The sequence below is a fragment of the Lissotriton helveticus genome, chromosome 5_1, assembly GCF_964261635.1.
Source record: "Lissotriton helveticus chromosome 5_1, aLisHel1.1, whole genome shotgun sequence".
Classification (NCBI taxonomy): Eukaryota; Metazoa; Chordata; class Amphibia; order Caudata; family Salamandridae; genus Lissotriton; species Lissotriton helveticus.
Window position 1 is genome coordinate 1849658912 of NC_136065.1, and position 25709 is coordinate 1849684620.

Below are 25709 nucleotides of genomic sequence, written 5' to 3' on the forward strand. Positions count from 1 at the left end.
TCCCATCAGATATAGATGAACCACCAATAAAGGAAGGTACAACCCAGCCATAAAAGGGCCATAAACAAGATACGGGGACAGGTGCGTGTTTGAAGGAAACATGGGCTGTATGTAGTGAATGGTTCGTGGAATGTTATGCGTAGATGCTATCGTATTCGGCCACTGGGCGAGGAGCTGCCTAAACAGGTTTGGCCGAAGACAGTGGAGTCAGTTGGGACAGGTCAGGGGAAAGTCACGAAAGGTGGACGTGTCTATTTGGATCAAGCTCGACCTTTAATTGACTTATCATGAGGGCAAGATGCAAGATGGATGCCGTTCACAAAATGGAGTTTAAGGGATGGGACGGAAACTGTGATTTAGGGGTGTTGGCAACCCTCGATTGTAACGCAAATACATAGGAATGATGTCCTAATCATTATCGGTTCGTAGACACCAAAATCGTCTCGGTACGTTGAGGTCTCGTGACACGGGTATTGGACCTCGATATCGGGAAAACTACAGGGTCCGGATTTTGGGAACCACACTGGGTGTGTGCAAGGGTGTGTGCAAGTGCCTTTTAGAAGGATCCACACACTAGGTGTGTGCAAGTGCACTTCAGAAGGATCTACGCACTGGGTGTGTGCAAGTGCACTTCAGAAGGATCCACGCACTGGGCGTGTGCAAGTGCACTTCAGAATTATCCACACACTGCGTGTGTGCAGTGCACGTCAAAAGGATCCACGCACTGGGTGTGTGCAAGTGCACTTCAGAAGGATCCCTGCACAGCATGTGTGCAGGCACTTTAGAAGGATCCATGCACTGGGTGTGTGCAGTGTACCTCAAAAGGATCCACACACTGGGTGTGTGCAGTGATCCACGCACTGGGTGTGTGCAGTGCACTTCAGACCAATCCATGTACTGGTGTGTGCAGTGCACCGCAGAAGGGTCCATGCACTGGGTGTGTGCAGCAATCCACGCACTGGGTGTGTGCAGTGCACTTCAGAAGGATCCTTGCAAATGATGTGTGCAGTGCTTTTCAGAAGGATCCATGCACTGGGTGTATGTGGTGATCAATGCGTTGGGGGGCATATGTACAAGCCCCTATCGCCATCGAAAAGTCACGTTCCATGACGTTGTGGTGGCGATAGGGGCCTCGCCTTATTTACAAGGCTGCGTTAAGCCACTTAACGTGGCTTAACGCTGCGTTGTGAATAAGCCCCCCTTTCACGCTATGCTTAGCCTGAAAGGGATGGGCAGTGAGTGTTGCGGTGGGCATTCCACCGCAACACCCATTGTTTTTGATGCTGCCCCTTATCTATAAGGGCAGCGTAAGTAGGATGCAGCGTCAAAATTAAGACCAGGTAAACCTGGTCTTAATTTTGTGAAACGAGGAGAAATGCTTTATTTCTCCTCGTTTTTGCTTTTTCCATGTGTGCTGCCTTTTGCAGCACACATGGAAAAAACAAAACGCCGTGGATTGTTCGTGTGTAGGAAGGTGACCATTTCTGTACATTAACAATCCTCCCTTGCATGCAGACACCCTTGCACTATGGTGCAAGTGTTCCTGCACTGGCGCTACACTGCTAAGTGTAGCGCCAGTGCAGGGGGAAATGCAAGGCTGCACCATATCGTTGTAAATATGGTGCAGCCTTGTGTTACTGAAGTAGCAGAGTGAGGCGTTAAGTCATGACAGCTAACGCCTCACTCCGCCACTTCTATCGTACATATCCCCCTGATTGTGTGCAGAGTACTTCGGAAGGATCCACACACTCGGTGTGTGTGTAAAGTACTTCAGAGTGCAAACAATGCTTGTGCTTTTTGGAGAGATGAACTCATTTCAAAGTCGAAACATTTAATTAAGCAAGGCGTTTGTTTTTGATGTAAAATCCAATATGGCTATCTTAGTGGCTTGCCCTTTGAATCAAACTCTGTAAGCTATAATTTCCCAGCAATGTCTACTCGATGCAAAGTGATGCAATGCAGCTCAAAACACTGTTTGTACTGGGAAAAGGACACCCTTCCAGCGCAAAATACCTTTTACGCTGCATGTATATACCAATGTTTGACTATTCATTGCTTTGTTTCACTTTCCATCAGTTTGTGATGGCACAAACCCTTAGAGAATCTGGGACATAGTTTTATATGTTTATTCCTACCAGTTGGCTATTCCAAGTGTCCTGTGACCCTCTGTCCTGAGGATTTATTTATTTTATTTTATTTTAGTTAATGCATTTTTATATAGCGCAGACTTTACCCGAAGGTGTCAGAGTGCTGTACAATAGAACCAGTAACGTTACATGAGAGAATAGGTACAAAACATAACATTACAAAACGTAAACCGTAGACATAGGGTAAAACCATGTAGGCAATAACACACAATATCAAACACCGCAATCAAGGGTGGGGAATGAACAAGAAAATATTACAAATTTACAATAACACAATTTCAAACACAGCAACCAAGAGTGGGGAATGAACAAGAAGATATTACAAATTTACAAGGATGAACTAACTTCCTAGAGGGGTCTGAGAATGAGGGTATTAGTTCTGAAAGTGTCTTTGAAAGAGAAGAGATTTGAGGTCAGCTTTGAAGACCTGGATGGAGGTGGTGGCATGGAGCAATGGCGGAAGCGAGTTCCAGATTCTCACAGCATTACCTGAGAACGTTTGAGCCATTTCCCTTTTGAAGGAGGGGGGCTCAAGCAGAAACTTTTCCCCATTCCTAGAAGGTCTCGAACCTCCTGACATTTTCAGTTTATTCGCCAGGTAATGAGGGGAGGAAGTGTGCAAGGCTTAATGGGTGATGCAGGCAGTTTTATAAATAGATCTTGCCCCGATGGGAAGCCATCGAAGAGAAAACAGGATAGGAGTGATGTTGTCACTTCGTTTGGACCCTGAAAAAAAGCAAGCTGCTGAATGGAGGACGGATTTGAGAGGGGCAAGGTGAGATTTAGGTAAGCCAGTCAGAAGAGAATTGCAGTAATCCAGTCTAGAGAGATCAAGCGATTGGACCAATGTTTTTAAGTCTTTCTCTGGGAAGAACCGAGAGATCCCCCACAGAAGGCACAACTGGTAATGTGCGTTCTTATTAATGGAGTTGATGTGGGAGATTAGGTTGAGTCTGTTGTCAACTATGACACCTAGGGATTTTGCGCTGTCAACAATGATGGGTTTATTGTTGAGTAAATTCAGCTGATCAATTCAGGATTACACCGGAAGAGGGGAGAGAGAGGTAGATAGGAGGAGGAATTCGGTTTTGGTGGGATTGAGAATGAGTTGGTGAACTAACATCCAGTTGTGAATAGAGTTGAGAGTAGAGTTGAGTAGTGAGAGATTGTGTGCGGAAGACACCTTGAGGTAGATTTGAGTGTCATCCGTATAGAGATGGTAGTGGATCCCAGATTTACTTAGGAGGTTGCAGCGCATCATCAATCACTTGCAGCAGGGCTGTTTCAGTGCTGCAATTTTGAATGAAGACAGACTGGAACACGTCAAGGAGATTATTGTCCATAATATGTAGGGAAAGTTATTTCGCAACACATTTTTCTGTGATTTTAAAAAGAAAAGGGGGGTTGGTGATGGGGCGGAAGTTGTTGAGGTCTTTCGCATCTGCTGAGGTTTTTTTTAGAAGAGGGGTAACCTGTCCTGTTGTGAGGGCAGCTGGGAGGGAGCCTTGACTAAGGAAGAGGTTAACTAGTCTGGACAAGTAAGAGAGAGTATTGGTGTAGAAATCAATGGCGATGCCACTAGGGATAGGGTCAGAGGAATGGTTGGAGAGTTTGGTTTCAAGGATGCACTTGAGGAGGGCATCTTCCGAGATGGAGGCAAAGTTCTGTACCTGGGGTATCTGGATCTTGCCGAACATAAGTGAGAGAGATTGGTGGTGGAAGGAGATTGTCTCCACTGTTTTTCCAAGATCCTAAGGTTTTTCCTTTCCTCATAGCGAGCTTTATTGAACCAAGGAGCTGAGGGGGTGGGTCTTTTCCTTTGGCTTTGGATTGGAGCGACTTCGATTTCGATTGCTAGGACTGAGAGGCAACAGGAGGTGAGATCATTGACATCCACATTATGGTCTAGTCTAGGAAGTGATTGCAAAGCAGAGTCGCACAGAGTGTCAAGATCAATGTTTTTAGTGTTGCGGAACCAGATAGGTGCCCTTTTGGGTTGGCTGAGAGTTATAACGTGTGATATGTGAAAACGGAAGGGAATGAGGAAGTGGTCTGACCAGTCTACATGGACAGGGGGAGCAATAGTGAGCAGGTCTGCTTTAGATATAACAAGGCCCAGAATTGAGAGTGTGTAATTTCCGAGCAGTTTTGGAAAAGATCATTGGCTGAGAGAGAGGTGGCTAGCTTGTTGGTAGTCGAGTCTTCCAAAGAGCCCCAGTGTAGATTAAAGTCACCCAGGAAGATCTGTCTGTCACTTTGAGACAGTTGGTCACTGATGAAGTCGGTGAGTTCCTCCAAAAAGGGAGAGGAGTTACCGGGTGGATGGTAGATGACATGGAACTTGAAAGGTGAGCCGTAATGTACTTGCAGTTCTAGGGATAGGCATTAGAATGTACGGAAGAGGATGGTTGGAAGGGCGTTAATTTGAAGGGAGTTTCTGAAGATGATAGCGACACCACCCCCAATTTTGTCAGTTCTGTCGTTTTTGAGGATAGAGTAGTCGGTAGGTATCAGAAGATCAAACAATGTATGAGAGGAGTCATTAAACCAGGCCTCATTGAGGAAGAGCATGTCAAGGTTGTAGTGGGTGATAGTGTCAGAAATTTCCAGTTTGTGCTTGATTGCAGATCTGCAGTTGTGGAGCAAACAATGCAGCTCTGACGTAACTGTTTTGGTGATAGGGTGTTTGGGCTATTAAGGGAGATAGGGATAAGATTCTTGCATGAGGGTGCCAGGGAAGAAGAGGGAGGCTGGTTAGATCTGACAGAAGAGATGGTCTGAATAGAGAATTGAGTAGGATTATTAGGAGGGGAAAGTGGAGGGGGATTGACATTGGTAGTCTTGTAGCTAGCCAGTAAGTTGGCGATGTCTGTGGAGGACAGACTGTGGTTGGCTTTATTGGGATGCGGGAGCAAGGAACTCCTCAGGAGATTGTTAGGGAAGTGGGATATCTTAGCACTAAGTGAGATGTACGCTACAAGCTGATAAATGGAAGAGATGAGAGAATCACATTTATTTTCCAGGGAGAGGAGGGCTGAGCACGAAGTGTTTGGATGCTCGCTGGTAAAGGGAGGGAGTGCAAGAGGTGAGGGAGGACAGGGAGAGGTGGGAGAATGGACGGCTATTGGAGTGCAGGGGTCGAAGGTAAGGAAAGATGGTAGTAGAGAGGAGTGGATGGTGTTACAGTGATATTTTTACTAGTGTTGAGCATAGGGGAAGATTAGAGATAAAATGTAGGAGGAGACAGTTGAGTAGTAGAGAGGGTGGGCGGGGGATGGAGGGGGGAAGGTGGGGGCCAAAGGAAGGCCGAAGATATGGGAAGATGAGAGGAGAGGGAGCTGTCCAGAGAGGGGAGGGAGAGGGGCCAAAGGAAGGCCAGTGGTAAGAGAAGAGAGGAGACGGGGCTATACAGGGAGGGGAGAGGGGGGCCAAAGGAAGGCCAGTGGTAAGAGGAGAAGAGAGGGGACGGGGCTGTCCAGGGAGGGGAGGGATGGGTTCAAAGGAAGGCCAGTGCAATGGGGAGAAGAGGGGAGGTGGTGCTGGATAGGTATTGTGTGTATGAAAGGTGTATGTAGGGGAGCAGCCACCAGGCAGAGTTGTGGGCATTGGGCTAAGTGGTAGTTGGGGTAGGTCCCAGTGAAAGTATACCAGCAAGGGTTGAACCGTCTCTCCTGTACTTCAAATACATATATAGGGTCTGTGTCACCCCCACACTTCTTCCAAAAAATGGATTGCACAAAGCCAGACAATTGTCTGAGATGTGCGATGACACATGCTGATTTGATTAATTTAGCGTGGAACTGTCCCCCGGTACTAGCATTCTGAAAGGCTTTGTTTGGACACTTGACACTGATAGTCGAGGCTGAGCTGGCCCCCTCACCTCTACTTGCACTGCTGGGGTACATAAAACCACTGGGGGTCAGGATTCAACACTTTTCTGCAATTGCTCTGTTGATAGCAAAGAGACAGGTTTCTCTACACTGGGGCCGGTCTGTGCCACCAACAGTGAAGACTTGTCTACAAGACTTAATGTACTGCGACACCATCAGCAATGTCTACTCGTCCCTATTGCCAATGCGCATCACAGCCAAAGAACATTTGGCAGCCCCTCTGATCTTACTTGTTGCTCCACCCTGAACTCACGGTCTGAGCTGCACTTAATTGCAAAATAAGATGCTGTGTCAGCAAGCTGGTTATGACAAATGGATCCACTAATACCTACCAATGTATGTTCCTGCATTTGTATTGAGTTATTACTGTTGTATGAGCCACTGTTATTGCGCATGTAACTTGACGTGTTAGCACTCTATTAACGGCCTCTATATTTTATGTGTGGTGGCACTTGTTTTCTTTTTGTCTTCTTGGAAAACCGCAATAAAAACAAGTTTTTAAAAAAAAACTTCCTGATTGGTTGATTAATGCACTACGATTACATCCATGGGTCTGTGCATGCTTTCATAAGTTCACCTAACCTAAAAATTGAATACCACAACATGGGTACAATGCGTTGAAATGACCAGAAAGAGCATTACAGTATTGGTGTGAACATACGGTGAACAATATCATGAAGTGAACGAAAAGTGGTACTTCGAAACTTACAATCTAGTAGTTCTTGAGATGTGCTGGGCCTCCATTTAAACACTCCGAGGAAGAGTCGGTGCTATTTTCAGCAAATTTCTTGTGACCAGATGTACAAAATCGCGTGTTTGCGATTTCCAAATGCGAATTTTAGCCATTTGCTATTAGGAAATCGCATACTGCGATATATAACAGTGTTCCACCTCAAGATCAAAAACCTCTACGACAACTTCATTGAGCACCCTCCAGACACCGCAGATGCACCCCGCCCCCGAGAGACACCACCCATCCCACCATCTCCAACTCGACAACGATCACGTCCGAAGTCAAAGCCTCAACCATGAAAAGCATCCACTCAGGGGCCCCCACCGACCCCTGTCCCACGCACATCTACCGCAGAGCTGCAGCAGTCATCGCACCCGAACTACAGCACACCATCAACACCACCTTCAAAACAGGCACCTTCCCAGACGACTGGAAACGCGCAGAAGTCAGGCCCCTGCTACAGAAGCCCACGCCTGGCCCCACCGACCTCAAGAACAACATCTCGCTCCTCCCCTTCGTAGCAAAAGTCACAGAGAAGACAGTTAACAGGGAACTGACATGAGAAATCAAAGAGAACACCATCCTTGACCCGTCACAATCCGGATTCAGAACAGAAGCAACCACAGCAATGAGACCGCCCTACAACATCCATACGCTCCAGGACCAACAGCACTCCACAGCCCTCATCCTACTTGACCTATCAGCAGCCTTCAATACCGTCTCCCACCGCACGCTACTCGCAAGATGACACGATGCCGGCATACAAGGAACAGCACTGGACTGGATCCCATCTTGCCTCACCGGAAGAAGGATCAGACTGCCTCCATTCCTCTCCGATTGCACGAAAATCACCTGTGGAGTTCCACAAGGATCATCCCTGAGCCTGACCCTCCCCAATATCTACATGGCCCCCCTTGCTGCCATTGTCCGACAACATGGCCTCAACATCGTATCCTACGCAGACGACACCCAGCTCATCCTCTCCCTCACCAAAGACCCAGCCAACGCCAAACTCAGCTTCCAGGGAGAAATGCAGGACGGCGCAGTCTGGATGACCAACAGCTGCCTGAAGCTCAACGCCGAGAAGACAGAAGTGCTCATCCTCTGAACCACCCCCTCGGCATGGGACAGCACCTGGTGGCCGACTGCCCTCCGAAGCCCACCTACCCCTTCAGACCTTGCCAAAAACCTTGGCATCGTACTCGACTCATCACTCTCCAAGAACCAACAGATCAACGCCGTCACCTCCAGCTGTTTCGACGCACTCCATATCCTCCGCAAGACCTTCAAATGGATCCCCCAGAGTCAAGGAAGACAGCCACCCACGCACTGATCACCAGCAGACTGGACTACGGAGACGCACTCTACGCCGGTATCAACAGGTCCCTACTCCGCAAATTCCAGACAATGCAGAACACCGCCGTTAGACTCATCCTCGGCATCCCGCGGCACAAACACATCATCCAACACCTGTGTGGACTCCACTGGCTCCCTGTGGAGAAAAGCATCACTTTCAAGATCCTCACTCACGCCTATAAAATGCCTACACTACAACGGACCCAAATACCTCAATGACAGGATCAACTTCCACGTACTCAAAAGAAACCTCCGATCTGCCAACCTCGCACCGGCTGAAACTCCACACATCCACAGAGCCAGAGCAGGCAGAAGATCCTTCTCCCACATTGCAGCCAAGACGTGGAACGAGCTACCGGCAGACATCAGACGCGTCCCCTCCCTGGACACCTTCAGGAAGACCCACAAGACCTGGCTTTTCGGCTAAATGGATCTGCTGATCCCCAGCCCCCTAGCGCCTTGAGACCCTCACGGGTGAGTAGAGTGATTACAATCCCCGATTGATTGATTGATTGTTGACACTGTTAGCAATTCGCAGTACGTCGCAAATGGACCTGGCTCATCAATTTGCGACCCATTGGGAATGGCCTGCACTCACAGGGATGGTGGCCTGATGGGGTCAGCAGACCACAATATCAGTTTTTGCTTTTTAAATAAAGCTATTTTTTTTATAGGAACACAGGATGCATTTTAAAAATAAAAATGAAAAGCTACCTTTTCATTTTTTAAGCATAGGCAGTGATACGGGGGACCAGTGCTTGCCCGCAATCATAGTCATAGTCATGGTCATAGTCATAAGTTCTTACATAGCGCACGATTCACCAAAAAGGTCTCAAGGCGCTTAGCAGAAAGAGACGACCACCACGAGTTAAAGAGAGTGACACTAATTAATTGGGGAAGAGCCAAGTTTTCAGACTCTTCCGAAAGGCCGAATGGTTAGATAGGGACGACAGATGGAGGGGCAGTTTGTTCCAGAGTAGGGGGGCTATGTAAGAAAAGTCCCGACAGCCATTTCTCGAGGTCCTGGCCCTTGGCTGGACCAGGAGGCATTTAGAACTATATCTTATGACTTTGGAGGGGTTGTACCAGACCAGTTTCTTTGCTAGGTAGGAGGGACCAGTACCCATAAGGAGCTTGTGAACGGTACTGAGTATCTTGAAGTGGCTTCTTTGGCGCACAGGGAGCCAGTGTAATTCCCTAAGACTAGGCAGAGAGGGTGACCTAGGGGACAGGCCAAGGCCCAAACGAGCTGCGGTGTTCTGAACAATTTGTAGCTTGGTCAACAGACACTCATTAATGGAAGCAAACAGGGCATTACCATGGTCTAAGCGACTGATAATGAGCCCCTGAATCAAGGGCTTCCTAGATTCAAGGGGGAGCCATTTAAATATTTTACGCAACTTGCGCAAAATGCCATAGCAGGTACGAGACACTAGATTGACGTGGGACTTCATAGAAAGGGAGGGTTCAATCATGATTACCAGGTCACGTACCACTTCTTTGGGCTCTGGGCAGAGTCCCAATTCTTGCGGCCACCAATCTTGTGTCCATATCTGCTTGGCCTTACCAAACAGCATTATTTCTGTCTTGCTGTAATTCAGTTGGAGTTTGTTGTCATTGATCCAGTCCCTAATCGCAATCATACATTTCTGGAATCTGGAACAAGTATCAAGAAAATCCAAACTGCAGGTAATCAACACCTGAGTGTCGTCCGCGTAAGACACTGTGGAAAAACCAAATGATTTTATAATGTTGGCCAGAGGGGGAGATACAATTTGAAAAGCAGGGGACTTAGGATTGATCCCTGGGGAACTCCTACGGAAAGGGGGATCTTACTGGATTCCAGGGTGTCAACCTTTAAGAATGTGTGCCGGCCTGCCAGATAACTCTCAAAATAAGCACGGGCTTTGCCTCTGACACCAATCTCCCACAGACGATGATGAAGAATGCTGTGGGAGACGGTGTCAAAGGCAGCCAATAGATCCAACAGGACAAGGACAGCAGACTCACCTCTGTCAAGAGTGAGACGAATGTTGTCCACTACCTCCACTACTGCGGTCTCAGTCCCGTGGGCAGCACGGAACCCCGACTGCGAGGGATCAAGGAGTCCCTGTTCCTCAATAAAAGTTGAGACTCGTTTGTTGACCAGATGTTCCAGTACCTTTCCGAAGTAAGGCAGAAGCGAGATCGGTCTGTAATTGGACAGAATAGTGGGGTCACTGTTAGATTTTTTAAGAATAGGTTTGATCTGAGCCACCTTCCAACAACTGGGGAACGAGGCCAGATCAAACGAGGCATTAAAAATGTTGGTAAGGGAGCTGATCAGTGATGGGAAGATCTTATTGCACTTACGCGGGACCAAAGAATCTGTAGGAGAACCAGATTTCACCTTCAAAAGGGTTTCTAACACTTCTGCTGTAGTGGTGGGTTCAAATTCCAGAATGGAAGGGGACTTGATGTGGGCAGGGATTGAGAGGTGGCAAGGAGGGGCCTCTCCGATTTGAGGGATATCAGGTTTAGGGGCAGCAAATGAGGAATAGATCGTCTTGATTTTGTTATCAAAATAAACTGCAAGTGAGTTAACCCACTGTGCAGTGGGCAGAAATGCTGACTGCTCCACCTGCGGAGAGGTGAACTTATTAACTATTGTGTATAGTTCTTTGCTCGAGTGGGCGGCTTTATTGATCCTATGGGTGAGGTAGGCGGATTTAGCAGCCTTTATGTTTTTCAGATAATTAGAGTGGACCCGTTTATAGCTCAAACGATTCTCAGGCGTTCCGGTCTTTCGCCACAGCCTTTCCGCCGATCTACTGGCGGATTTGTCAGCTTTGAGTTTCTCCGTAAACCAAGGTGATGCTATTGATTTTACCTTGACTGTGGTTTCAGGTATAATAATGTCCAAGGTACCCCTAATAGATGCTTCTAGCTGGACTGCGGTTGAATTGATGTTAGTGATATGATGATTGGGGGGTATAAAAGCAGATGAAAATGCTTCTAAGGTCAACTTGCACCAAGGCCGTATTAATTTGGTGTCTGAGCGATTAGAGGTCCTAGAGTCAGTTGGTTTGTAAAAGCTAAACTTTACAAGATGGTGATCAGTCCAGGTCATGGGTAGTGGAGGCTCACAGTTAAGGCTGGGCAGGTTGGTGAAAATTAAATCAAGGGTGTGCCCTGCCTGGTGTGTCGGTCCAGTAACTCTTTGAGATAGTGATAGGGTTTCTAAAGTTGAAAATAAGTGGCAGGTATCCTCATCGTGGACAAGTTCTGCAGGGTAATTAAAATCTCCTACCAAAATGAAATTATCTGTGGCCAATACATGAGAAGCTATGGTGTCAAGGAGAACATTAACAAACTTGGTTTTGTCTCTCGGAGGTCTATAGACTAGGGTGGCCATCCCCAGTGACATTTTATTATACATGATGTTAACTATTGTTATTTCAAGCAAAGGATTGACGAAGGATTTGAGCAGGGTGATGGAGATAGGGGATCTAGCCGCCACAGCGACACCTCCGCCTCTCCTACCTTCTCTGTCTTGCCTGATAAGATGATAATCCTGCGGGAAGGCAATAGCCACATCAGGCGAGGCTTGGCTGTGTAGCCATGTTTCGGTGAAGAAACAGATGTCAGGTCGCTCGGTGTCTAAAAGGCTCCATACCTCCAGGGCATGCTTGGGGATGGATCTAGTGTTGAGATATAGAGCTGATATCTGAATAAATCCTTTGGTCGCATCCGAGTTTGTAGAAACAGAGCGGTCAAGGCTAGGTAAGAACACAATAGAAGCAGTGGTTTTGCTGGTAGTATCCTTCAGTGTGCTCGATGTAGCACGAATTTTATGGAAATTTGGCAGATATATGGGGTTGAAGGCGATTAGTTCCTCCCGAGAGTAGCAAAGCATGATGGCTGATGAAAAGGCTTACCGCTTAAGCAGCTGGTGAGATAGGCAGGGATCGAGGCGGCAAGGCGGCGTCCTGGAGCGGACGGGCGCAGACGGGCCTGCCTTTGGCGCGCCTTTGGCGCGCGGCTGCGCACGTCCGCGCTATGGAGGGGATTATGTAGGAGGAAGGGGGACTCCTTCCCAAGGGACTCCTTCCCGTTTGAGAATGGGTTCCCACCAACTTGAAGTTGGTAGTAACTGTGAATATTTTACGAACACATTCCCGGTCGCAAAACATTTGTACATACCAGTGTGACTCGCTGTTAGGAAGGAACAACCTTAACACACCCCTTCCTAATAGCGACTCTCAAACCCTATTTTGCAAGTCTGTAACAGGTTACCGACTTGCAAAATAGAGTTGTTCCATGCAAACGGCCCGATGGGCCATTTGCGGGTGGTAAAATTCTTCAGACCTCTAGCCCATAGTCATGTAGTTTAATTTGTTTACAAGAATTATGTTTTATATGTAATCTTTTATGCGAAAGCTTTAGATCTTGTTGAAACTGCAATTTCAGATATGAATTATGATTATAGATTAATGTCATTATTATAATAATTTCAGTTCCAGCTCCTGCGACTTGCCCACGTTTACTTCATCTTGTACTGAATTCAAAAGGGGGAAGGGGCTGTCAGGCACCAAGTCTTTGGTTGTGTGTGGTGGGTCCAAGTTCATTCCAGTACCTTCATATAGCGTCAGAGGTGGTGAAACTGCTGCTCGATTGACGTACACCCCACAGGGCTCCGATTATCAGTGGACCGGAGTTAGTTGCAGGGATGCCATGTGGACGTAAATATTTATTCTAGTTGCTATCCTGCACATATGTGTGTCCTATAATGGATTTAACTGCTGTTTGCCAGCCTTTTTCCTAAGTTAAAAAGGTGAAATATTGTAAGACAGCGAATAATACATGCACATACCTGAAAACATTCAGGACCAGATTTACAAATGAGTACCATTGAGTTGGGTAACAATAAACATCTATTATTCAGCGCCAAGAGACCTATGGGTGAACGTGCACTTTACAAATACACATGTTATTTTATTTTATGTTATGTTATGTTACAAATGCTTTGCGTCGAGTTTAAGTTTGAAATCTAACGCAAATCTGGCACAAAGAGGTCAGGTGGGATTCACAATTCAATGCAAATTGTGATTTGAGTTGGTTTGTAATCCAAAGTAATGCAGAGTTGTGCAATGTGCTGCCTTGCGTACTGAATGTCAAAATGGAGCAGTTTTGAAATTGCAAAGACATACTGTATAAGGGATTTGCAAGGCATGGAAGACTGCATGTATTTGAGCCTGCTGCACATAATGCTTGTTTTAATATCAGAGAGTTCAACACACAAACTGGCCCAGCACACCATAAAACAGGCGTACACACAGCCCAAAAACTTGCGCTCGCATTGAGCTGTCAGACCTGACTGCCAAATAGGCCAGTCTGTCCCTGGTTCATGGTGGTGCATGGGCATTGCTCATGGGTTTAGATGAATATCCTGATCTACAAAGAATTGCAGACCGTGATTTGTGCCAAAATCCTGCGCCTCCTGGAGGCAGGACTAATAAAAACAAATGTTATCATTTCTCCTCGTGTTTTAGGTCTCGCTGAAGCAATGCGTAAGCATTGATTTCAGCGAGATTCTAGTAGGCTGCTTTCAAAAGTTTACCCACTGCGGATCGCATACAGTTCATGTGAGCCAGGCGCGTGCACAGGAATTCGCTCCCCCTACCCCTCCCACAAAGCAAGACAAGACAAGAACATCAAAGCGACCGGCCGCTTTGATTCCATTTGCCAGCAGCCACTTCACGCGCTCCGCAGGTCATAAACAGGACCATCTGCTTGTGAATCGGAATGCTGGCATGGTTGCCCAGCCCCTCCTCCCAGTGCTGCCTTTCCTCTGTTCAGCTTTTTTTTCTTCGCGCCTTTTGTTTCCCACATTTATGGAGACCTGTTTCTGTTTCTAAAATATCCGTTATCAGTTTTTGAGGCCTGTTTAATGAATTCTGTGTACAAGGTATTCGGTTTCCAGCTTGTATGTATACTGCTACGAGCATGGATCAGTAGGATGTTTACAGTGCTCCTTAATTTTTAGTTCTACAAAAGTCAAGTATAAACCATTCTCGTCCTTCACAAACAAGTGTATAGTTAGAGTATAGTGATAGGTGCAATGTATATGTATTTGTGCAAGGTTTCTGTTTCCTTGTGTTTCCCTTTCAGAAATTCACAAGCACCTTTCAGAGCATCAATCGTTGCTCACCCTCACACACTCTCTCACCCTCACACACCCTCTCACCCTCACACCCCCTCACCCTCACACCCCCTCACCCTTACACACCCTCACACTCACACACCCTCTCACCCTGACACATCCTCTCACCCTCACACACCCTCACCCTCACACACCCTCACACACCCTCACTCACCCTCACACACCCTCACTCACCCTCACACCCTCACACCCCCTCACCGTCACAACCCTCTCACCCTCACACACCCTCACTCACCCTCACCCTCACACACCCTCACCCTCACACACCCTCTCACCCTCACACACCCTCACTCACCCTCACACCCCTCACCTCACACCCTCACACACCCTCACCCTCACACCCCCTCACCCTCACACCCCCTCACCCACTCACACCCCCTCACCCTCATACCCTCACCCTCACACCCCTTCACCCTCACACCCTCACACCACCTCACCCCCTCACCCTCACACCCCCTCACCCCCTCACCCTCACACCCCCTCACCCTCACTCACCCTCACACACCCTCACCAGCATAGCATAACAAAAAAAGCATAGGATAGCAAAACATAGCATAGCATAACAAACCAAAGCATAGGATAGCAAAACAAAACATAGCATAACAAAACAAAACATAGCATAGCAAAACACAACAAAGCATAGCATAACAAAACACAACAACAAATAGCATAGCAAAAACAAAACACAGCATAACAAAGCATAGCATAGCAAAACACAGCAAAACATAGCATAGCATAACAAAACATAGCATAACAAAACACAGCATAGCATAGCATAACAAAATAAACCATAGAATAGTAAAACATAGCATAGCATAACAAAACAAAACATAGCATAGCAAAACACAACAAAGCATAGCATAGCATAACACAACAAAACATAGCATAACATAACAAAACATAGCATAACAAAACACAACAAAACATAGCAAAACAAAACAAAACATAGCATAGCATAACAAAACAAAACATATCATAACATAGCAAAACATAGCATAGCATACCAAACACAACATAACAGCATAGCATAACTACACATAGCATAACAAAGCATAGCGTAACAAAACATAGCATAGCAAAACAAACTATATCATACTAAAACGCAACAAAACAGCATAGAAAAACAAAACATAGCATAGCATAGAAAAACACAACAAAACATAGCAAAGCATAACAAAACAGCATATCATAACAAAACATAGCATAAAAAACCATAGCATAGCATAACAAAACATAGCATAACAAAACATAGCATAGCAAAACAAAGCATAGCATAATAAAACACAACAAAACAGCTTAGTATAACTATAGTATAACACAGCATAGAATAACAAAACATAGCATAGCAAAACAAAGCATAGCATAATAAAACACAACAAAAAAGCATAGCATAACAAAACATAGCATAACATAGCAAAACACAACAAAACATAGCAAAGCATAACAAAACAGAGCATATCATTACAAAACATAGCATAACAAAGCATAGCATTGCATAACAAAACATAGCATAACAAAACATAGCATAGCAAAACAAAGCATAGCATAATACAACACAACAAAACATATCATATCATAACAAAACAGAGCATAGCATACCAAACAACAAAGCATAGCATAACAAAACATAGCATAAGAAAGCATAGCATAGCATAACAAAATATAGCATAGCAAAACGAAGCATAGCATAATGAAACACAACAAAACATAGTATAGCAATAACAAAACATAGCATAACAAAGCATAGCATAGCAAAACACAGCAAAACATAGCATAGCATAAAAACATAGCATAGCATAACACAACAAACCATAGGATAGCAAAAATAGCATAGCATAACAAAACAAAGCATAGACTAGCAAATCAAAAGCTAGCATAGCATAACAAAACATAGCATAGCAAAACACGACAAATCATAGCATAACATAACAAAACATAGCATAACATAACAAAACATAACATAACAAAACAAAGCATAGCATAACATAACAAAGCATAGCAAAACATAGTATAGCATAGCAAAACACAACACAACATAGCAGAACAAAACATATCACAATATAACAAAACATAGCATAACATAACAAAACAAAGCATAGCATATCAAAACATAGCAGAGCATAACAAAACACAATAAAACAGCATAGCAGAACAAAACAAAGCATATCAAAGCATAGTATAACAAAACAGAACATATCATAGCAAAACATAGCATAGCATAACAAAACATAGCATAGCATAACAAAACAAAGCATAGCATAACAAAACATAGCATAGCAAAGCATAGCATAGCATACCAAAACATAGCATAGCATAACAAAGCAAAGCATAGCATAACAAAACATAGCATAACAAAGCATAGCATAGCATAACAAAACAACATAGCAAAACAAAGCATAGCATAATAAAACACAACAAAACATAGCATAGCATAACAAAACATAGCATAGCATAGCATAACAACAATACAATAAAACATAGCATAGGATAACAAAACAAAGCATAGTATGGCAAAACAAAACAAAGCATAAGAAAACAGCATAGCATAGCAAAACACAACAACACATAGCATAACAAAACATAGCAAAACACAACAAAACATAACATAGCTTAACAAAATACAACAAAACATAGCATAGCAAAACAAAACATAGAGCATAGCAGAACATAGCATACCAAACACAACAGAAAATGGCATAACAAAACACAGCATAGCAAAACAAATCATATCACACACAACCACACACACTACACAACCACAACCATACACACAACCACACACACAACCACAACCACACACACAACCACAAACATATATCTATCTATCTATTGCAGCCACTCTATCTATTTATCTATCACACTCACTCTATCGCCCTCACTCTATCTGTCTATCTATCGCCCTCACTCTATCTATCACCCTCACTCTATCTATCTATCTATCTATCTATCTATCTATCTATCTATCTATCTATCTATCTATCTATCTATCTATCTATCTATCTATCTATCTATCTATCTATCTATCTATCTATCTAACTATCTATCTATCTATCTATCTATCTATCTATCTATCTATCTATCTATCTCTCTAACTCTATCGCCCTCACTCTATCTATCTATCTATTGCCCTCACTCTATCTATCCATTGCACACACTCTATCTATCTATCGCCCTCTCTCTATCTCTCTATCTATCTATCGCCTAACTCTATCTATCTATCACCCTCACTCTATCTATCTATCTATCTATCTATCTATCTATCTATCTATCTATCTATCTATCTATCTATCTATCTATCTATCTATCACCCTCACTCTATCTATTGCCCTCACTCTATCTATCTATCTATTGCCCTCACTCTATCTGTCTATCTATCTATCGCCCTCACTCTATCTATCGCCCTCACTCTATCTGCCTATCTATCGCCCTCTCTCTATCTGTCTATCTATCTATCACCCTCACTCTATCTATCTATCGCCCTCACTTTATCTGTCTATCTATCGCCCTCACTCTTTTGCCCTCACTCTATCTATCGCCCTCACTCTATCTTTCTATCGCCCTCACTCTATCTTTCTATCGCCCTCACTCTATCTATCGCCCTCACTCTATCTATCTATCGCCCTCACTCTATCTATCTATCGCCCTCACTCTATCTATCTATCGCCCTCACTCTATCTATCGCCCTCACTCTATCTATCGCCCTCATTCTATCTATCGGCCTCACTCTATCTATCTATCGCCCTCACTCTACCGCCCTCACTCTATCGCCCTCACTCTATCTATCTATCGCCTTCAGTCTATCTATCGCCCTCTATCTATCTATTGCCCTCACTCTATCTATCTATCACCCTCACTCTATCTATCACCCTCACTCTATCTATCTATCGCCCTCACTCTACCTATCTATCTGTCGCCCTCACTCTATCTCTCTATCACCCTCACTCTATCTCTCTATCGCCCTCACTCTATCTATCTATCGCCCTCACTCTATCTGTCTAGCTATCTATCGCCCTCACTCTGTCTATCGCCCTCACTCTATCTATCTATCGCCCTCACTTTATCGCTCTCACTCTATCTATCTATCTATCTATCGACCTCACTCTATCTATCGCCCTCTATCTATCTATCGCCCTCACTCTATCTATCTATCGCCCTCACTCTATCTATCTATCGCCCTCATTCTATCTGTCGGCCTCACTCTATCTATCTATCACCTTCACTCTATCTATCTATCGCCCTCACTCTATCTATCTATTGCCCTCACTCTGTCTATCTATTGTCCTCACTCTATCTATCGATCGCCCTCTATCTATCTATCTATCGCCCTCTATTGATCTATCTATCGCCCTCTATCGATCTATCTATCGCCCTCACTCTTATCTATCGCCCTCACTCTATCTATCGCCCTCACTCTATCTATCACCCTCACTCTATTGCCCTCACTCTATCTATCGCCCTCACTCTATCTATCACCCTCACTCTATCTATCTATCGCCCTCACTCTATCTATATATCTATCGCCCTAACTCTATCTATCGCCCTCACTCTATCTATCGCCCTCACTCTATCTATCGCCGTCACTCTATCTATCGCCGTCACTCTATCACCCTCATTCTATCTATCAGCCTCACTCTACCTATCTATCTATTGCCCTCACTCTTTCACCGTCACTCTATCTATCTATCTATCGCCTTCATTCTATCTACCGCCCTCTATCTATCTATCTATTGCCCTCACTCTGTCTATCTATCTATCGCCTTCACTCTATCGCCCTCACTCTATCTATCTATCGCCCTCACTCTATCTATCTATTTATCTATCGCCTTCTCTCTATCTACCGCCCTCTATCTATCTATCTATCGCTCTCACTCTATCTCTCTATCGCCCTCACTCTATCTATCTATCTATCGCCATCACTCTATCCATCTCCCTCACTCTATCTATCACCCTCACTCTATCTATCGCCCTCCCTCAATCTATCTATCGCACTCTATCTATCGATCGCCCTCACTCTATCTATCTATCGCACTCACTCTATCTATCGCACCACCACATCATCACACAGCACCACCACAGCATCACTCAAGGGCACCACAAGATCACTATGTGCTACCACAGCATCACTGAACGCCACAGCATCAATCCTCGCCACCACAACATCACTCAGCGTCACCACAGCATCAATCTGTGCAACCATTCAACAATAACTGGTTCAAATATGTCCCCTCAATGTTTCAAGCTTTATTACAAATGTCACAAAAATATGTTAATATTTCACTTCTGTTCTTGGATTTTCGTCACAATAAAATACACTGAACATAATCTTCACAAAAGTTATTTACAAAAGTTTAAGCTATTGCCAATATAAATTACAATAACTTTTATTTAAGTATTATTTATTTAAAAAAATTAAAAGCCATTGTTATTTGTAATATCAATAAATCTAAGTCACGTAAATACAACACATATTGCATTACAAATGCTATAGGTGTCACATTTGCGAAAGTTATAACTATTGGCAGTGCAATTGAAAAAGTTATTAATTTCGCTATTTTCAAAACCAACACATAAATAAAAAATGTGTCATTTACAATACCTATAGCTCAAACTTTCCTAATGCAAGACCTATTGCATTGCAAATGCTTGTCCTTCTTTGCAAGTGTGCTGCATTGTACAGCGCACATACAAGTGGGAAACACTTGAAGCATAGTTTTGTACTGTAAGGGTCCCCTTCTGTTACAAAAACTTTGCTACAGACAATGCAGACACCCTTGCACTATAGCGCAAGGATGTCTGCATTGGTGCAGGGCTGAAGCATAGGCAGAGAGCAGAACAGAGCAAACTCTTACAACATGTGGCACTGTTCTGCTCTCTCCTGTTTACACAATGCAGCATGGCAACTTTACTTGCTGGCAGGCGTTGCATGACTTCTGTATAAATCTGGGTTTTTCAGAATAAGGGTTGCTGGTTCTGCAGAAGCTAATGGGTCCAGCAGCCGCGGCCGGTTGTGGGAGTACCGGCCGGGCGGTGATGTGGGGAGGGTGAGGGGCAGGGTGGGGGGTAGTAATGTATGTATTACGGACTTTAAAAGGTAAGTAACCATAAAAATAAATAAAACGAATTTCGTTGCACACACTGCATCGCATTTGGTGATGCAGTGTGTGCAACGAAATTCCTTTAATTTATTTTTATGGTTACTTACCTTTTAAAGTCCGTAATCCATACATCGCATTTGGTGATGCAGTGTGTGCAATGAAATTCATTTTTTTAATTTTTATGGTAACTTACCTTTTAAAGTCCGTAATCCATACATTACCACCCCCCACCCTATCCCTCCCCCTTCCCACGTCACCGCCTGGCCGGTACTCCCACTACAGGCCGCGGCTGCGGTCCAGTATGGGGCAGTCACAAACTGCAGTTAGGTCACCCATTTAAAATGTGCCTTACCTAGACCACAAGCTGTGCAGGTTCGTGCATAGTACATAGCCTATGTAATGATGAAGCTACAGGAAATTACTTTGAAGTGGTAGACAAAGCCACAAAGAAGCAAATGCAATACCTCATCAAACATCAAGGCCCACATTTTAGATAAAACCTACAAAATAGTTTAGAAGAGTTCGGTGGACTCTAACCTCTCTAAAGATGAGGAAGAGACTTGGGGTAAGAGACATCAACAGTGAGTCTCTATATTTTCTCAGGAGCATGAATGATTCCTCAAGGGATAAGAGGATTACTGCTTCCTCTTATGTTGTTTGTGTTATTTGTGGCAGGATTCCTTAAGGGATCTCTCCTTATAAGGAGAATTACCTGAAGCAGGGGAGAAGGACCGCTTTAAATCATCCTTGCGGGACCTTGGCTACAATTATTTGACTTCCTGATCCCTAATGGCCATTGGGTGCATCAATGAACAACCACAGACAGATCCCAGACACCAAATGCAGATCCTTTGAAGACATCTGTTTACAACACCGCTGGCTGGGTTTAAACACCCAGACTGTAGGAGGTGACATTGGACCTAGTCCCTGTCGTATTAGCTGAAGAATTTGGTCAAAAAAGAACAGCGTAAGGCATGGAAAAAGAGGAACAAGTGCCAGTGCACCAGTTGGCACCATACATAGTGGGATGTACCACATCTGTCATAGGAGTCTTGTGGTGCCACTAGGCAGCACAGGGCTGTTATTGCTGGGGGAAAAGGGTTTTGGGATCCAGTGAGGTGCCTAGAGCATATTGAAAAGCTAATGAATCTGCAGGAAGAGGTGTTCATTTGAATTACAGGCACATCCCATAGCAACGTTGCAAGTGTAAAATAGGACAGCTCATCTGGAACAGAGATAGAGCTATATATCTGGGCCTTGTGCTGGCAGCTGACTGTGAGATTAACGTGTACACCAAAGTCCTGCTGGACATTGGAATTTGTGCTGGAAACATTCCATATTGAATCACCAGGCTTAGATTGCGGCCTTACGTCATATGCCATTCAAGTACTGTGACCCTTTAGAATAGGTTCCTTGCCGGTATGCACCGAGAGTAATTCCATGTGGCAGTTTCAGTTGATAAATGCACTATTGGTTTTCCCTCATTCTGTTATTTCTATATTTCCCATTAAATGATATTTGCAAAACTTGCCAAAAAGGTTCCTAATATGTCCAAACAAATTTCCTGAAAGGGTTGGTGTAGATTGATCACCAGAGGTCGTAGGCTACCAAAGAAGCTTCTTTGTTTGAAATGTACTTTATAAGCTTAACTAGGGAGTCCAGAATGTATACTCTCTATTAAATGTATGTACAACAGCCTTTGTAGGGTATGAACCTATACACAAAACAATAAACAGCTGTCAATGAGGGGGATTTACAAGGTAGATGTTGCAACAAGAAATGGGTACATGGGAGAAGGGATTGTAGATGGGATGAATTATTAGTATGAATTGATGTTTATATAATTAAAAATGCATTACAGTCCATCAATTACATTCAAGACTTTAGGTTGGTTGGCCTTTCTGGTCTCGATACGCCTTTCCACTTTAATCCTCTCTCATTACTTATCCTGTGAAACTATTTGGTCAGTTTTCTGTGTGTCTGTTGTAGGACATCTCAAGGGTGTTGTTCCACTGTCCCCGCCCCAAGGCCTCCATTGCCCTTGCAATGCAGTCAATAGTGCCGCTCACAAAGAACCAGGAGAGCTTGACTTTGCATTGACAGATCTGCTCATGCCCTCGCAGGCTCTTCCTCTTTTGAATGAGGTCCTTCCTCTGTCATAACTCAAACCTCAGCAGACTTTCTCAATGTGCCAATGTGATCATGGGAAAGGAACTAGTCCGCCTCTGCCACCAAGAGAGTTTTGCAGCCAGTGAGTCCTGGATGCAATGGATTTCTCAGTTATAAAAGATGCCAACTCAAGGACTTTCTATTCATGCCAACTCTAAAATATCACTAAAACAAAACTGAGCCAGTCTCTGCTGTACATAATCCGATGAACTCACTCGACCAAATTATAACCTGATCCTTACTCATGTCCTATACCTACAATGGATCATACATCCTGGCCAATGCCTTTAACTAATCTTCCTTCCAGCTGATGTCCATGCCTGGCTCCACAGCCTGGCCATTCTCACAATGTCTGTACCTCGTCACCAGAAATGGTCAAAATCCATTCCCGTCCTCGCATGACCAGGCTGCCGGGTTAAACACGCGCTTTTCCTTCTAGATTTCAGAAGCCGGTTGCCTGTTCAAAGTATTTTACTTGTTTTTAATTGTCTAATAATATGCTTTAAATTAAGTATCTTAATAAACATCCTTTGCTTATCTGGTACTTGTACACAGTCAAGCTAAGAAAACTGACTGCCTCGCCAAGTCAGCAAAAGTCATAGGTACAGTGAATGGAACAGTGAGGCCGATTATCTATCGTATTTTAATGATGTACATGTCTGGATCTGGGGATCTCTCCACTACACACACTTGATTATTTCATCTGTCCCATGCCTCCTGATTAGGCATGGATGGTGAACTTCGCTCTGTTCACGGAGTTTGCAGAGTTTTCTGCACTCCGCACTTTACGGAGCTTGCGTAGTGCAGAAAACTCTGCTTCGCGATGTGCAGCAGAGTTTTTTCCCTGCTCGCCGTCGCGAACGGTAAGTTCGCGAGCACGAGCTGCCGCTCGGTTGGAATTTCTACCCGAGTGGCAGGAATACCAGCACAAACTGCAGTTCGCACTGCACTCCACCACTCGCGGAACTTTGTAGAGCTTTTTTGTAACTTTGCAGAGTTCCACGTAGCATAACTCCGCGAACTACGCCCAGGGTTACTCCTGATTATCTGTCAGCCCCATCTATCTCAATGCTGTACTTGATCTCACATCCCACTCATGTCTATCTCTGATCACCTGACCGATATCTATGCCGATCTCCCTATATGTTTCACCCCAACATCTGATCACCTCATCTGAGCCATGTCTACACCGATCCAGCATGTGTCACCAATGCGTGCAGTTAATCCACCGTCTTGGTCCGTCCGACATCGTAATGAGGCCCTTTGTTTCAAATTAAATAAGTGCAGATACTCAGCACCTGCAGATCTGCCAAGTACTGCACTCCTACTGAGCAGCACTGGTACTCTCTGTTTTATAATTACAGACATGCAGATACTGGGTACCTGTATGATCTCCTAAGTACTTCAGTCATACTGAGAAGTGCAGGTGCTCGGTACCTACCTAGTACTGCACTCCTACTGAGCAGCACTGGTACCCTCTGATTCATAATTAATAAAGTGCATGTACTGAGTACCCGAAGTACATGCTAAGTACTGCACTCATACTGAGAAGTGCAGGTGCTCAGTACCTACCGAGTGCTGCACCCCTTCTGAGCAGCGCTGTTACTCTGTTTCAAAATTAAAGAATCGCCGGTGCTCAGTACCCCCAGAACCTGCCCAGTACTGCACCCTTTCTAGCAACGCTAGCGCTTTCTGTTTTATAATTACCTACCTAGCACTGCAATCCTACTGAGAGGTGCAGGTGCTCGGTACCTGCCAAGTGCTGCAATCCTAAGGAGCGGCGCCAGTACTCTCTGATTCATAAATATAGAAGTGCAGGTACTGAATACCTGCAGGACCTGCCTAGTACTGCACTCCTGCCGAGCTGCGCCGGTGCTATCTGTTTCATAATTAATGCAGCGCAGGTGTTCGGTACCCGCAGAGTCCGCCCATTTAAAGTACTGGTCTGCACACTGCTGCTCACCACGCACCTTCAGGTAGTTGTGCTCACAGTACTCGGCCACGCTCTGCAGATTGCTGAAGCTGTCTCGTAGCGCCTTCCTCCCAGACGGTATAGCGCTTTGCTGCAGGCTCACTAGGTCAGACATCCTCCCACGAGCTGTCACTTCCCTCTGCTGTGGTCGATGCTCTCACGGTCCCTTGTGCTCAGCAGCCGCGCAAAGACGCCAGACAGGCAGTGGTGAAATGCTGTCGGGCTCGGGGTAAAATGCTTCATTTGGGTGTTAAACTCCGCCTTTTCCTGACAAGCTTTGAAAATAGTGGTCATATATATCAGACAAGCATTTACAATGCAATAGGCCTCGCATTACGGAAAGTTTGAGCTATTGGCGTTCCATTATTAATTGCAACGCCAATAGCTGAAACTTTCAGTAATGCGAGATTTATTGCATTACGAATGCTTTTTTTTAATTCCAGCCGGTAATATTTTACCTCTATGGAGAGTTCATGCATTTTAAGCTATATGCCTTTGGGTTGCCGGAGCTTGTATGTGCATGGTGCAAAATATCTGTTGTTGAAGGCTGGCTTTTTATCCTTTTATGCATGTGACTCCTTATGCCACTTTTTCGCTCTCTAAGCGTGCAGTTTTAATATGTACCCATTACGCCTGATTGCAAGACACACCAACAATAGAGCTACAGATAGCAGCAGACAAGGCTGCATCACACCACCAAATGTGCACAAGATCAAAAAGCTTGTTTGTAACAGAGCATGAACAGAAGCATGAAACTGACATGATGCCTCTTACTTTCCCTTTGTCTCGGATAGGTCAATGGGAGTTGGACGAGCAGGAAGGAGGCAAGTGTTTTATGCACTATGCACGGACACTTTATTGTATATTTGCACAGCCCTTATATGGTATGGGAAGATAGAGTTGCCTATGCATAGGAGGGAAATTCTTGCTGGTTTAAGCAAATGATTATAAAGTGAACCGGGTGGTCGTAATGGTTGATATTTGAAGCAATTTAGATTTTAGTTTGCTTGTACTTTTTATGAGAAGTCTATTGTTTTTTGTGTGTATTTTAACTGCCTGGAGGGAAATGTTGGAATTATGAACACTATTACTATGAATATTTTAATGAATTAACTGAAATGTTTTATGATTTTTGTGATGATGCT

At 44.6% G+C, this 25709-nt stretch overlaps 1 protein-coding gene across 1 annotated transcript in view; it reads right to left on the reverse strand.

The window, feature by feature from the left end:
* ABI3 (ABI family member 3) overlaps nt 1-24809 on the reverse strand; it is a 299602-nt gene extending 274793 nt beyond the window's left edge. Inside the window, exon 1 of the mRNA XM_078645286.1 lies at nt 24563-24809. Coding sequence (XP_078501412.1) covers nt 24563-24679 — 117 coding nt within the window. The 5' untranslated portion in view covers nt 24680-24809. The remainder of the gene's footprint in view (nt 1-24562) is intronic.
* Between the last annotated feature and the right edge of the window lie 900 nt (nt 24810-25709).